The 16,129-nt window shown below is 37.6% G+C and overlaps 1 protein-coding gene across 1 annotated transcript in view; it reads left to right on the top strand.

The window, feature by feature from the left end:
* LOC148603521 (uncharacterized) overlaps positions 1 to 16,129 on the top strand; it is a 148,397-nt gene that overhangs the window by 82,587 nt on the left and 49,681 nt on the right. The window contains exons 65-78 of the mRNA XM_088551446.1: positions 1,701 to 1,826; positions 2,452 to 2,511; positions 2,807 to 3,084; positions 3,782 to 3,923; positions 4,323 to 4,427; positions 5,103 to 5,165; positions 5,598 to 5,875; positions 6,314 to 6,455; positions 7,035 to 7,244; positions 7,427 to 7,672; positions 8,429 to 8,653; positions 9,072 to 9,323; positions 9,526 to 14,006; positions 14,759 to 14,894. Coding sequence (XP_088407572.1) covers positions 1,701 to 1,826; positions 2,452 to 2,511; positions 2,807 to 3,084; positions 3,782 to 3,923; positions 4,323 to 4,427; positions 5,103 to 5,165; positions 5,598 to 5,875; positions 6,314 to 6,455; positions 7,035 to 7,244; positions 7,427 to 7,672; positions 8,429 to 8,653; positions 9,072 to 9,323; positions 9,526 to 14,006; positions 14,759 to 14,894 — 6,744 coding nt within the window. The remainder of the gene's footprint in view (positions 1 to 1,700; positions 1,827 to 2,451; positions 2,512 to 2,806; positions 3,085 to 3,781; positions 3,924 to 4,322; positions 4,428 to 5,102; positions 5,166 to 5,597; positions 5,876 to 6,313; positions 6,456 to 7,034; positions 7,245 to 7,426; positions 7,673 to 8,428; positions 8,654 to 9,071; positions 9,324 to 9,525; positions 14,007 to 14,758; positions 14,895 to 16,129) is intronic.

Below are 16,129 nucleotides of genomic sequence, written 5' to 3'. Positions count from 1 at the left end.
GACAGATCACATTGATACGATTCAGAAGGAATTACCATGATAAACTGGTTTTGATGACTAAAAGTATTGTAATTACTGATACTTTGACGATTTGTTATACCCTCAACTAGCAAGGTTGGGGAGTACATATTGCATGATAGGGGTGTCCGTCATTCCTTCCTTTCGTTTCACAGAAGAGTTCCCATCTCTCTGTTAACTTTCCTACTCTGAATGAAGTTTAATGAATGTTCACAGAATCTTTATTCCATACTCCCATTGTGCACCTTCTACTTTTTTATTTGATCCAAATCAATTTTGGGACCACACTGGCAAATAATGGACTTTGTCATTTATGAATACTGGGAGACAGGGGAACCCACATCTTACCCTATACTCCTCCTGTACCCGCCACAGAATGGAACTTAATGACATTAACTTCCATAGAAACATAATAACATGTTTCCATTGTGCACCTTCTATTTATAGTGTTTATCCAAATCAATTAGTAGTCAAAAAGTGCATTTTATAGAATGGGGGAGTGGTAAGCATTGCTCACAGTTTATCTAGTTTTAATTTTTGACCTGACCTATTAGTATTTCATGATGGGAGATTTTAGAAGTGATTTTGTAATCATTCGGTTATTCATTATTTATGTTGTTTGCGTTTTGCCATTTTAGCTCACATGGCCGAAGGCCATGTCATCAATTGCCATCACTTGGCGTCCGTCGTCGTCGTTTATAATTGTTCAAACCTCTTCTCTGACGCTACTTGACCCACTGGAACCAAACTTGTTATGACTGTTCCTCGGGCTATCCTGCATAAAATTTATATGGGGGTTTATGATTCGTTGAAAAACATGGTCGCCGTTACTAAAAATAGAACATAGGGGTCAAACGCTAGTTTTTTGCATAGGTCTCCAAAACTGTTAGGTTTAGCCAAATTTTGACAAGATGAAAGTGTTCAGCATAATGATATATATCTATGGATACATTTTCGTGTTAATCTGAAAAGGCCATGTTGGAGTTATTACCTCTTATTGCATTTTTTTTTGTTTGTTTTTTTTTTATGTTATTTCTTTGAAAAATCTTCTCCTCTGACACTACCTGAGCAATTGAACCAAATTTTGTATGAATGTTTCTGTAATTTTCTTTTTCATAGATTTTGATTAATGGAAAAACATGGCTGTCGTTACTACAAATAGAGCATAGGGGTCAGACAGAAGTTTTTCCCATATATCTCCAAAACCATTTGTTTTAGCCAAATTATTTTTATTGCTGAAATGATCCTTATTATAGGGCCTACAAAAGTCTTCAGGGATCAAAGCTGTCAGACGACTCCTTGTAAAAGGTATTGCCCTTCAAAGGTGAAAAATTGTGTTTTTACAGTTTTCAGCCAATATCTTGAAAACTATAATAGATAGAATGAAACTTTCAATTGATGAAATGATCCTTATGATAAGTCCTACCGGAGTCAAAGTTATTAAAAGTTATTGCCCTTGATAGACAACAAAATAACCAGGTGAGCGAGTCAGGCTCCTGGGAGGCTTTTTTTACATTGGCTGTTTATTTTATTGTCGTTTCTTTTTTTTTCAACAAATTGTGATGAAAGTATTAACGTGTGGGTGGCTCATTTCATTAAACATTCTTCACCAAAGATAGAATACGCAGACACACGTGACGTAGGAGATTAATTTTATTTTATGTAAACGTTGACCATTCTAGTAACAACCTCGACATCTGTTCCATCAACAATTACTGCATCATCAGTTGTTTCTGAAAAAGTTACAACGAAAGGAGTGACAGGAAAGACAACTGTAAAACCGTCTACATCTGGAATTAAAACTGTTGGTATGTAAACTGTCGACCAACCAACTTAATAATGCTTTTATGGAGGTGGACCTATGGTAAGGGACATAACTCATGTGTCAGTGATATGTTTGTATTATATTCAATTTCACCAAACCCTCTCAAGCTTTCGTTTGAAGCAGAATAAAATGAATCCAAGTTAATTAGATGGTTACATAAGATTGATGTAAAATGCTGAATACAAATGTTCCAATGATTTTTAAGAGTTGTGTCCCTTACCCTAGGTCTACCTCCTTAAACTTTATAAGACATAACATGCAATGAAACCTTTTTAGTTTGTTAAACAACATATAAGGGAAGAATAATGTTTCTCATACATATAAGTCTAGTTTCGATCAGAGACGTCGACTGGATTTTGTGCGACTTGATTGTCTGTCTCTTACAAAGTTTGTTTTCGATGCACGTCATTTATTATCTCAGATACAGATATTCAGTCGATTCCTGGATGAACAAGACACATATTGAAAATTCCATATTGGTGATCAATGTGGCTTCAGAATCTATTATGTTTCGATCAATTTAACCGTGTGGCACTTTTTTCGCAAAACATTTCCAATGTTCATAGCATCAATATTTGGTGTCTGATTTTCTAAAATAAATATTTTAGTACCCACAACAGCTTCGCCAATGTCTGTTTCTACCACAACACAGGGACCTACAACCGAATGTAAGTCGTTTATCTCAAGCTTACTGTATGTATACGTCAATAAATATTTTTTCTGATAAAAGTACAACTAGATAATTGAATGGTCCTTTAACAAGAAAATAATGCAAATTAAAAATTCTGTTGCAATACTTTTCCAGATTAATATCTATGCTAAATTTGAATCACCGTCTTCAATGAATGTCATGTGGTTGTCTAAAATACTATTCCATCTCAAAATACAAGATATTTATTGGATTAATTTCACATTGTGAGATTTTATAGGTAGATATAATTGATTCATGATTTTAATGTGTAGCGAAAACTACGTCTGCGGTTTGCGACTTGACTGAGGGTATGAGATCCACCAAAACAATTCCATCCAGTGAAATAATAGTCAGCGATGGAAAGGCGAAGAAGGATAATCTAAGACCAGGAACAGAAGTGGCAATGACAAGTTCCGATCGAGTTTTACTTATTACATACACACCAACCAACGAAAAACCAGTAACAAAAGTTAAAATAGTTTCAGCGGAAAATATTGAAAAATATACTGTCCGATTTTTCAATGCTGATGGAGATATCGTAAACAGATATGTACGTATGAAGAAGATATCAATATTTCGGCTAAGCATTTAAAGGGTTCTATGCATTTTACGAAAAAACATGCTTAAAGTATTTTATAGAAATATAATGAGTTGCTGGTTTTAATTAATTTACGATCAGTTTTGTTTTGTTTCTCCTTTTATTGAAATGGTTCATTTAGATATTTTTAAAAGAAAAGCTATCTAAAGGAAAACAGCCGTGGGAATTCACTGTAGTTTTCGATTGAGATTAGTATAAAAAAAATAACCTTGATGTTTTTTCAAACATATATATCTATTAATAGAAGATAAAACTGAATTTAATGTCATATCAGAGAATTGACAGAGAATTAAAATTCCAAGAGAAATTACATAGATATCTCACTACAAATATTTTTCTTGTCCAAATTCATATATTTTAAAACAAAACCATAAAAGAAATAAAAGCTTGGGGTACTTTTAGTTAACTGCTGTAGTTACTGTACATGCCTGACTTTTAAAAATAGATGTTTTAAACTATTCTTCGAGCTTTATAAACAATTTGTGCAACACCAAAACGTTTTTCAATCATTATGAATACTAATTTATTTATTTGAATGATTAGATATACTTTTCCAAAGAAAATGATGTTTTTGGATAACATATACAAAAATTGACAAAATAGAAGTTTATTTTATTATATCTCAAAATGTTATTTAAATTACGTCTAGGTCAATGAGGGTAAAAGTGCGTTAAATGTTGAAGGACATCCAAATGTGAGAAAGGTCGAAATTGAAATTTCTCCAATAGACAAACAAAATACGTATTTGCCTGTGAAATTGAAGTTGGAGATATATGCATGTCATGAAATAGGTAAATACACAGTATTAACGTCCTTATATATATATTATGAAAAGCATATAATATAACAACAGATGAGAAATTATATAAGTTGTCTCTCCTTTTGTTTTTATTATCAGTAAATTTTGAAACATCATGATATTAAAGTGGTCGATAGGTTCACTTTGTTTTAGCAAAAAATTAAGTCATTAATTTATTAACTTTATATCAGTTTCATTACTCATTTTGCAATAATAATTAATTAATTTCTTCGTTTATTATACTCGATATTTTTTAGCTATTGCTATTCATCGATAATTTCATTTTTGTTCTTGATACTATATTTTCCGTTCCCGGTTTCTTCACAAGCAAAAACTAAATCATTATCTGAATGCAATTATGAATGATTATAATATTGTATAACTTAAATAGCAACAACGACACCAAGCGTTGCCTCTGTTAAGACAACATCAACAGAAGTTCCTACGGTACTTTCCTCAAAAGCCGCAGCAACTACTCTACCTGCAACTTCAAGAAGTATGAACTTATTTTTTTTAAAAGATGAATGTTTTTATTAGAAGATTTATGCCATACGAACGAATAAGTGTAATTGATTGCACGAGATGCTATTAAATCCGTTTTCATACACAAATGACATTTTGAGAAAATGTATGAACATTATACTACAATCAAGTTTATCCGTAAAATTAACCTGGAAACTCGTTAAACCGAGGTCACATTATTGTAATTTAATTGGTGTGGGGACGACAAGCTTATATTATTAAGTATACGAAGCAATATGTACCACGCCTTCCTTTAATGTGCTCTAACCAGGAAGGGAAATACATGACGTACGAAAAATAGATTAGTTGTAGCTAGTGCGAAAATAAAAGATATAATACTTATGGAAATAGTACTATATCATTGAATCTGACTCTCTTTATACTATATGCCGCTCGATGAAAGGATATCATTTAAAACTTTTATTCAACTACATCTATTATTTGGTTTCCTTTCAAAAAGTTAGTAAAAAATATCAAATTTTCAAAATGAAACACCGAATTGTACTGTTTTATAGAGCCTACTACTGGGAGTCAAAAATATCAAATTTTCAAAATGAAACACCGGATTGTACTGTTTTATAGAGCCTACTACTGGGAGTAAAAAATATCAAATTTTCAAAATGAAACACCGAATTGTACTATTTTATAGAGCCTACTACTGGGACAACTCCAGCAGTATCTACAAGTGGTGTTCCAACAGTATCTTCAACTGGTAAGCGTCCTAAAGTGCCTCTTTCTTGTGGCGCATTCACGATTTAAGAAGAAATTTGAAAATGCAACTTGCATATTTACTTATAGCTTGATTAGCATATAGAAACTACGATAAATTGCTTGAAATAAGACATATTTTTTTGCGATTGCTTTAATACACTCAGTCCATAATTATAACATGTCAAAAAACGTTCACTCGATCTGGTTTATGTTGGTAATTTCTCTGATCAAAGAAACTGCCAAAGTGCACGGCTTACTTGAAAATAAGATTGGTATTATTGAGTATGTAATTGAGTACGAGTAATCAAGGAAACCAAGGTTATAATTAAGTGTGAAATGGGTATCCTAAGCAATATTTTGAATATATGCAAGTGCTCTATGTTGACACCAAAGAAAAATTACAGCTTGTACGTAACTTGCTGTCTCTTTATAGCTGGAAAAACCACTCCAGGTTGTGAATTGTCTGATGGGATGGAGTCTTCTCAATATATCTCATCGAGCGAAATCAAAATCAACGATGCAAACGCTAAAGTTGAAAGTTTACGACAGACAACTGTCAATCCATTGACTAGTTATGTCAGCAATTTAACAATTCAGTATATACCAAAAGTTGGGAAACCCATTGAAAAGGTGGAGCTCGCCTCAACGGAGAATATCCAGACATACAAAGTTTGGTTTTATAACACAGATGGTAGTGTTATTAGACGAGATGTAAGTGAAAATTTGTTTTTTCTTTTTTTTTTTGGTATTTTAAGATATTATAAAATTCCAATAGTTCCTCTCTCCCAGTTTTTTTTTGTAAGAGGTGAATTCGGTTTTTCAACTAGTCGGTCGTTATGTAATTTTCGCCACGTAAACTTTTGGGGTTTAACGGATATTTTTTGCGTGTTATTTTTTTTTAAGTGACTATTACTCGGATAGAAACGTTTGGTCAGCGTCCTTTTCTGAAATCCATTTGTCGGGCTTGAATACAAGTGATTATTCCGTATGGAAATCCTACACAAATTATGTTTCAAAATCTATTTTTGACAATCTTTAAATTTATTTTACTCTGTCAGAATAAAAACGAGGTATTTCAATTATTGTTGGTGTCTAGTCTATCAACTATATAGAAAAAATGTCAGAATTGTTTTGATTGAATATTTTTAGATGAGAGCTGATGAAAGTGCAAACAACATTGAAGGTCGACCTGATGTAAAAAAGATTATAATAGTTGTATCTTCTGAAGACATGCAGTATTCATATTTGCCAGTTAAACTGAAGCTTAAAATATTTGCCTGCTATGAAATAGGTAATCATTACATACGTACTCACGGCAATATAAGATTTCGTTAGTCATTATAGGGCATCTTGCAAATTTTTAAATAAATATCTTAAGATCATTTAAAATTATTTTTACAAAATAAAAAAGCCTTTACAAGGGAGATTTTCGAGCAATTCGATAATTGAATTTTACTGCTTTGAAAACATTAATTTTCTTTCAATAATACAAAAGCATTAAAATTAGTGTTAGTGCATACTTAGACGTACTAACTTTTTTATTGATTGAAAAATGAGGTTTTTTTTCTATATTATGGTCTAGCATATAGAAAATATATTCAATACCTTGCCAGAAAATTTGGGGAAATTATTTGCTTAAAATACTTGGCAGTGTTTTCCAAAAGATGTCAATTGAGTATTTCTTTAATGTATAAACTGGTATATATATAATTTTGCCAAAGGTGTGTTTGGAAGATCGAAATATCACAATTATAAATGTTTCAAATGAGAAAATTAAAATTAAAACGTGTCTTAATAGCTGCAATAAAATTTCGAGGCATCTATACATCATGTATATACAGCGAAAGAAAAGGAATATCTATTTCCCCAGGTACAACAACACCAACAGCAGTGTCTCTTAAATCAACTACATCTGCTGTGTCAGCCAAAACGGAAACATCTGGAGTATCCCAAGGCACTACTGCTGGTCAGACTAGTGGTAAAACTACCGAGGCGGTGTTATCTGTACAACCCACTACAGCAAGACAAATAAAACAAACAACACCAAAAATAAAAGTGAAAGCTACACCAAGAGAAGGAGGTATAGTTTTTTTTTCATTTTCGGTGTCTAAACATACAAATTATATCCAGTTAGAAATTTCAACGCTTAATTCATCGGTTGATAAATTGATTTATTCTTTCTTTGAAGAATATTATTATATTTTTATTAGTATCGTAGAGTTATTTTTATCATGCATTTATTCGTTCAACTATACCCTTTAGGAACGACAACTCCAACACGGATATCCTTTAAAACAACATCTCGAGCCATGTCAGTAAGAACTGTGACGTCAGCCGTCAAACGAGTTACACCTGGACCTGAGATACCAAGGACTTCTCCACCAAAACCAGTCACTAAAAAGGTTACCAAAGCTGTGACGTCTGCTAAACCAACAACAGCAGTGCAGACTGTAGCAACATCTCCTAAAAAGAGATTGGAAACAACCACTGAAGAGAATGGATCTAAAGGTACCCTTAAATATGTTTTTTTCCATGACAGTCTTGGGCTTACATAAAGTCACACGTTGTTTTACTAGGTATACACCTCTTCGTACATGAATTTGATATCTGACATCATCCAAATCGCTTACAACAAATGCCCTATCAATACCAATTTTTTATCAATCCGTCCATTAGGAGCCCAGATTTTTTAGGGTTTTTTTTGTTTTGTGTACGAAAATATTCTCTATCATTCCACATAGTAAAAATGGCAACGTCCCATGAAACAGGAGGTTGATACCCAAATTGATATCCAAACTGTCCCATCTATGTAAAGTCACACACTCAACTTTGAATAAAATCCATCCTCGGAGAGCGGAGATATTTGTGCGGGAAACTTTTCTATGTCATTCAATACAGTGATGAATGAAAGAAAGCTTAATGAAACAGGAAGTTGACACAGTTGTAATGACGGACAATACACCACCTACTCGTAAGCTGTATAAGATTATTCTTTGATAACAGTGTATTTCTAAACAGGCTAGTGTAATATAATGTTCACAGTATCAGAATGAAAACATGTCCCACTTCCAACATGCGTTTAATAGATTTGTTTAATTAGCTCAAGTACTAAAATTTTCCTTGCTGTTTGGTATAGGTTTGATAGATTACATTTTGAAGGTGGTAATGGTACTTACGAACATCCAGGATATACATGTAAAAGACATTTTAACAAAAAGTCGATTCTTATCATTTAAAATGTTAATGAGATAAATGCACTTGTAGGCACAACAACTCCTACAGCTGTATCCTTCAAAACTACAACATCAGCCGTATCAGCTCAAACCGCAACATCTGCGGTTTCCTCGGTCTCTGAAATTCCTGGACCAGCTACTCCAGTGACTATCACACCAAACCCTGTCAGCGTAAAAACCACAGAAGGTGCGTCGTCTGCTAAACTAACCTCTGCAAGAGAGAGTGTACAGACAACTACAGAAACACCAAGTGAAGGTATAGCTAGTGAACTTTTATTCTTTTTAGATATCAGTTTTTCTAAATTTTGTTGACTTGGAAATTGACTGGGATATCAGAATTCTTTTACTTTTCTAGAGAGTTTTGTACTTGGTGGTTTCTTAATACTTGTGAATGATCAATAATTTACTCGGTTTAAGCATGTGTAAAAAAGAAATTTTAAATGCATAACATGCAAAATTAAATGTGTGTTTTAGCTTTTGCAAATTTTTCATGCATTTTCGGCTTTGTTCTTCCACCTTCAACCTTTTAACAAGTAGAATACATTTACTTCATAGGTTTATTTTGTTTAAATTTAAAAGCTCCACTTTGTATGCTGTATTTTGATTAACAAATAAATATATGCTACATTTTTGGTTTGCATGTCTGTATACATAGAACAATTTCAAATTTGCAGGGACAACCTCTCCCACAAGGTTTTCTCTAAAAACGACGACAGCTGCCGTTTCAGCTCAAACTGTCAGTGAAGCAGTTTCGCGTGTCACTGGAACACCTGGTCCAGCTACACCTAAAACTGCAACATCGTACCCCTTGCCTAAAATAACCACCGAAGCCATGTCATCCGCTAAACCAACCACAGCGAGGGAAAGTGTGCAGACAACTACTGTGGGAGAAACTCAAAAGATTACTTCAGAAGAAGCATCTGAAGGTACAATATTTTTGTATCATTTTGAATTGAAGTGAAAATAATAGAAATACATAAATGTTCCTATGGCCATATCGATCTAAGTTTCCATTTTAATCACTTTATGGATACAAAAATCAAGTTACCTTCTTAGCGTTAATTGATAATATCAGGGGAGTTCGGAATCGTGTTGTTTCAATAAAATAACCATATCTTCGTTTTTCAGGTACGACAACTCCTACAAGAATTTCCGTAAAAACGACTTCAGCTGCTGCATCGGCTCAAACTATCACAGCAGAAGTAACACGTGTTACTGTTACACCTGGGATAGCTACACCTGTTACTGTAACATCATTTCCTTTGACTGAAAAAGCCACTGAAGCCGTGGCATCCACAAAAGCAAATAATTTTACTACACCTTCAAGAGCCTCGGCTGGCACAACACCATCTAGGGTATCAGGTGGAACTACACCCTCCAAGCTTTCCGTTGCAACTACACCGTCAAGGGTATCAGGAGTCACCACACCTTCTAGAGTGTCTGAAGGTACAATACCCTCAAAGATTTCAGGAAGTACTTCACCTTCAAGAGTATCAAAATTGACTACACCTTCGAAGGCACCAAGAGTAACCACGCCATCTAGGGTGTCCGGCGGTACCACACCATCTAGGGTTTCACGCCTAACTACACTTTCAAAGGCACCAGGAGTTACCACACCATCTAGGGTGTCTGGCGGTACCACACCATCTAGGGTTTCACGGTTATCTACACCTTCAAGGGCACCAGGAGTAACCACGCCATCTAGGGTGTCCGGTGGTACCATACCATCTAGGGTGTCCGAGTTATCTACACCTTCAAAGGTATCAGGAGCAACTACACCTTCAGTGGCATCAGGAGTCACTTCACCATCTAGGGTATCTGGTGGTACAACAGTGTCAAGAGTTTCAGGTGTTACTACACCTACAAGGGCACCAGGAGTTACCACACCATCAAGGGTATCTGGTGGTACAACAGTGTCAAGAGTTTCAGGTGTTACTACACCTACAAGGGCACCAGGAGTTACCACACCATCTAGTGTGTCAGGAGGCACCACACCATGGAAACATTCTGAGGCCACCACATCTTCAAAGGTTCCAGGAGTCACTTCACCATCCAGGGTGTCTAAAGGTTCAACACCGGAAGTAACATCAGGCAGAACATCGCCCATAATATCTTCAGGGGGCACTACTCAGCAAGTCACATCTCCGAAAGTAAAAACGAAAGGTTCATCACCAGCAGGAACGACAGTAGGCTCAACACCCGGTGTGACGTCACCAGGAGTGACAACTATAGGCTCATCCCCGGGAGTAACAACAATAGGCTCAACTCCTGCAGTCACTTCACCAGGGGGGACATCGAAAGGTTCATCCCCCAGAGTAACAACAAAAGGATCAACTCCTGCTGTTACCTCACCAGGAGGGACAACTAGAGGTTCATCCCCAGGAGTAACAACAATAGGCTCAACTCCTGCAGTCACTTCACCAGGGGGAACAACGAAAGGTTCATCCCCAGGAGTAACAACAATAGGCTCAACTCCTGCAGTCACTTCACCAGGGGGAACAACGAAAGGTTCATCACCAGGAGTAACAACAATAGGCTCAACTCCTGGAGTGACATCACCAGGAAGGACAACTAGAGGTTCATCTCCAGGAGTAACAACAATAGGCTCGACTCCAGAGGTAACATCACCAGGAGGGACAACTGGTGGTTCATCCCCAGGAGTAACAACAATAGGCTCAACCCCTGCAGTCACTTCACCAGGAGGGACAACTGAAGGTTCATCCCCGGGAGTAACAACTATAGGCTCAACTCCTGCAGTCACTTCACCAGGAGGGACAACTGGAGGTTCATCCCCAGGAGTAACAACAATAGGCTCAACTCCTGGAGTGACATCACCAGGAGGGACAACTGGAGGTTCATCCCCAGGAGTAACAACAATAGGCTCAACTCCAGAAGTGACTTCACCAAAAGGATCAACAAAAGGTTCATCACCAGCAAAAACGACAATAGGTTCAACACCCGGTGTTACCTCACCAGGAGGGTCAACGAAAGGTTCATCCCCAGGAGTAACAACAATAGGCTCTACCCCTGCAGTCACTACACCGGCAGGGACAACTAGAGGTTCATCTCCAGGAGTAACAACAATAGGCTCGACTCCAGAAGTAACATCACCAGGAGGGACAACTGGAGGTTCATCCCCAGGAGTAACAACAATAGGCTCAACTCCTGGAGTGACATCACCAGTAGGGACAACTGGAGGTTCATCCCTAGGAGTAACAACAGTAGGCTCAACTCTTGCAGTTACTTCACCAGGGGAAACATCTAGAGGTTCATCCCCAGGAGTAACAACAAAAGGATCAACTCCTGCTGTTACCTCACCACAAGGGTCAACGAAAGGTTCATCCCCAGGAGTAACAACAATAGGTTCAACTCCAGAAATGACTTCACCAGGAGGGTTAACAAAAGCTTCGTCACCAGGAGTAACAACAAAAGGATCAACTCCAGAAGTAACATCACCAGGAGGGACAACTAGAAGTTCATCCCCAGGAGTAACAACAATAGGCTCAACACCCGGTGTTACGTCACCAGGAGGGTCAACAAAAGGTTCATCCCCAGGAATAACAACAAAAGGATCAACTCCAGAAGTAACATCACCAGGAGGGACAACTAGAGGTTCATCCCCAGGAGTAACAACAATAGGCTCAACTCCTGGAGTGACATCACCAGGAGGGACAACTGGAGGTTCATCCCCAGGAGTAACAACAATAGGCTCAACCCCTGCAGTCACTTCACCAGGAGGATCAACAAAAGGTTCAACACCAGCGAAAACAACAATAGGTTCAACACCCGGTGTTACATCACCAGGAGGGACAACTGGAGGTTCATCCCCAGGAGTAACAACAATAGGCTCAACCCCTGCAGTCACTACACCAGGAGGTACAACTAGAGGTTCATCCCCAGCGAAAACGACAATAGGTTCAACACCCGGTGTTACCTCACCAGGCGGGTCAACGAAAGGTTCATCCCCAGGAGTAACAACAATAGGCTCAACCCCTGCAGTCACTTCACCAGGAGGATCAACAAAAGGTTCAACACCAGCGAAAACAACAATAGGTTCAACACCCGGTGTTACCTCACCAGGAGGGACAACTGGAGGTTCATCCCCAGGAGTAACAACAATAGGCTCAACCCCTGCAGTCACTACACCAGGAGGTACAACTAGAGGTTCATCCCCAGCGAAAACGACAATAGGTTCAACACCCGGTGTTACCTCACCAGGCGGGTCAACGAAAGGTTCATCCCCAGGAGTAACAACAATAGGCTCAACCCCTGCAGTCACTTCACCAGGAGGATCAACAAAAGGTTCAACACCAGCGAAAACAACAATAGGTTCAACACCCGGTGTTACCTCACCAGGAGGGACAACTGGAGGTTCATCCCCAGGAGTAACAACAATAGGCTCAACCCCTGCAGTCACTACACCAGGAGGTACAACTAGAGGTTCATCCCCAGGAGTAACAACAATAGGCTCAACTTCTGGAGTGACATCACCAGGAGGGACAACTGGAGGTTCATCTCCAGGAGTAACAACAATAGGCTCGACTCCAGAGGTAACATCACCAGGAGGATCAACAAAAGGTTCAACACCAGCGAAAACAACAATAGGTTCAACACCCGGTGTTACCTCACCAGGAGGGACAACTGAAGGTTCATCCCCAGGAGTAACAACAATAGGCTCAACCCCTGCAGTCACTACACCAGGAGGTACAACTAGAGGTTCATCCCCAGGAGTAACAACAATAGGCTCAACTTCTGGAGTGACATCACCAGGAGGGACAACTGGAGGTTCATCTCCAGGAGGGACAACTGGAGGTTCATCTCCAGGAGTAACAACAATAGGCTCAACTCCAGAAGTGACTTCACCAGGAGGATCAACAAAAGGTTCATCACCAGCGAAAACGACAATAGGTTCAACACCCGGTGTTACCTCACCAGGAGGGTCAACGGAAGGTTCATCCCCGGGAGTAACAACAATGGGCTCAACTCCTGTAGTAACTTCACCAGGGGTGATAACTAGAGGTTCATCCCCGGGAGTAACAACAATACGGTCAACTCCTATAGTGACTTCACCAGGAGGAACAACAGAAGGTTCATCGCCAGCAAAAACGACGATGGGCTCAACACCCGGTGTTACTTCACCAAGAGGGTCAACGAAAGGTTCATCCCCAGGAGTAACAACAAAAGGATCCACTCCAGAAGTAACATCACCAGGGGTGAAAACTAGTGGTTCATCCCCGGGAGTAACAACAATAGGGTCAACTCCTGTAGTGACTTCAGCAAGAATAACAACAAAAGGTTCATCGCCTGGATTGACAAGTTTTTCAACTGTCGGAGTTACAACAAGTCTAGAATGTGGTATTATAGAAGGCATGGCGTCACCAACATTCATACCAAACAATGAAATCAAAGTAAACGATGTCAGTGCCAAATTGGATGACATTCGGCCATCATCGTCGAATACTTTTGCAAGTTCTGTGCCTACTTTGGTCATTGAATATACACCGTCTTTTACTAAACCTGTTGAGAGAGTTGGTCTTGTTGGAACAGAAAACATCAAGTCTTACACAGTTCGGTTTTTCAACCAAAATGGGAATGTCGTGAGCAAAAAGGTAAGGCAATCGTTATTAAGACAGGTTTTCCTATATTTTGATTGCAACAGATACTAGAAATTCCTTGTGTCTATTAGATCGATACAAAACACGCTACGAATTTATGTTTCTGGAGGCACATACAATCATCCCTTAGGCACATTCGCTTTTACCGTTCATTCACTTCTTTAATTGGGTTTCACTGCAAAAAATAAGTTCGGTAGTTTCTGATTCATTTTCTTATACACAATTTCATGATAAGGAAATTAAAGTTGCATTTGACTGGTGAGAACATCCTTTAAATATAGATGGAGTAATTTTTGGGGTCAGGCTTAGTTATTCGCTTAGTTAGTACTCTGTATTCCTATTTATTTGGATTCTGTGTAGTCATGGCGTAAAAATATAAATGAGTAAAGAATGTGAGGTGGAAAACACTTGTGGGCCGTTTGTTTCTACCCTTATTAACCGCTGCAGACAGGCCTTTCGAAATTTTCGGACATTTCAAGTCAAACGTCGCTTGATAATCGAAATAAGTTTTAAAGTTGCGTAAAAGCTTTTTCCCGACTTTGTAAGATTCCTGCATTTTCTGAGAGGGCTGTGTGTAGCCTTTATATATGAGTGAGTTTCGATCGTCAGACGCTGTTCGGAGCTTGCGAAAATAATGTTCATTTTATACATGATTTTAGAATACTCGTGTGGTATATTCTTTGGAATACCTAGTTGTCAGATCAGAAAGTTTCAACTGGCAGTTTATATCATTTATCGTATTATAGGTAAATGCAGGCGACAGCGCATACAATGAGGGCATCAATGATGTACAGAAAATTGAGATCATTGTCACGCCATCTGATAGAATTAGCTCCTACCAACCGATCAAACTGAAGCTAGAAATTCACGGCTGTTTTGAAGGTAATGAAAGTGTTTAGGAATAATCAAATTTTCTTAACGTTACACAGTAAAACCTATCTCAATTCTTTTTGATTTGGTTTAGGCAGACGTTCGTTTTACAAAGGTTCAAATTATATATGAACTAATATGAAGGACTTTAAAATGTGTCTAGTTTATGCATGTTTTCGGATTTTGTTTTCGGGGTTCGATTTTAGACAGGTTTTGGGTGTACTTATTTGCCTAATTGTTTCTTTTTGTTTATTTGCGTGTTTGTCTTATTTGTTTGTTCTGCTTTTGTTTCGTAATTTTTGTTTTTAGTTTTATTAATATAGATCATATATTTAATGTTGTGGAAGTTTAAAACTGGACAGGAAAGGAGGCAATATTTTGTTGTTTCTGTGAGAATATTTATCCTCAAGCTTAATGTAATAGTGCAGTGAATCGTCACGCAAAGCCGTAGCACCTATTGATTCTAGTGAAGCCTTACTAATTTGACCAGGGACTATATAATATTAAGTCCATGATTTGACCAAAAATGATTTACATTTGCCGTAAGATACTTTTTGACTGAGTTAGAGCTGTAATATATGGAAACAGCCTGACTTTTAATCGATCGATATGATTACGTTATTGAAACAATGCAATAGTTTTTTTCTCTACGTGTTTTTTCTTCTACATCTGTCCCCAACATACAAATTATTCATGGATAAAAGAAGTGAGTAAAAAAATAATGTAAAACGCAACAAATTCACCATCACAAGAAATGTGCTCCCTTCCAATTTTGGATTTTTTTTTTCTAGTTCTCTTTCCTATGCTGTCTGCAGTCGCTTATACTGTACGATTATTCATTTCATCAGAAACATGCATGTCAAAACCCCACCGATCTGACAATAAAATATCACTCAAGGATACCTTTTCTATTTGAAAAGACCATTATTTAATCTCTGCATCACTGGCTTTGCTCAGAAAATTTTCAATACAATGTAGGAAAAATCGTGTTATGCGCGAAGCAGGGAAAACCGCGAACGTTTTGGGAAAACGTGTCAGGATAAATCTTCATATAATTTCGTTTGAGTGCACACGCACTAGAACTAGAAAGGGGTTGGTACAAAAACATAGAGAGAAAAAACGTATTTGTAAATCATATGATAGTGGGAACATAGAAGATGACCATCATTTCTTCTCGGTGTGCACCCACTACGCACCGCAAAGAAATCAATACAAAATGAAATTGGACAACCATAATTTAATTTCTT

Source organism: Perna viridis, chromosome 11 (genome assembly GCF_037379345.1).
Source record: "Perna viridis isolate PV_CMFRI_1.1 ecotype Kerala chromosome 11, ASM3737934v1, whole genome shotgun sequence".
Taxonomy (NCBI): domain Eukaryota; kingdom Metazoa; phylum Mollusca; class Bivalvia; order Mytilida; family Mytilidae; genus Perna; species Perna viridis.
The sequence above is the reverse complement of the archived record's forward strand: the minus strand, read 5'-3'. Positions and strand labels throughout refer to the sequence as shown.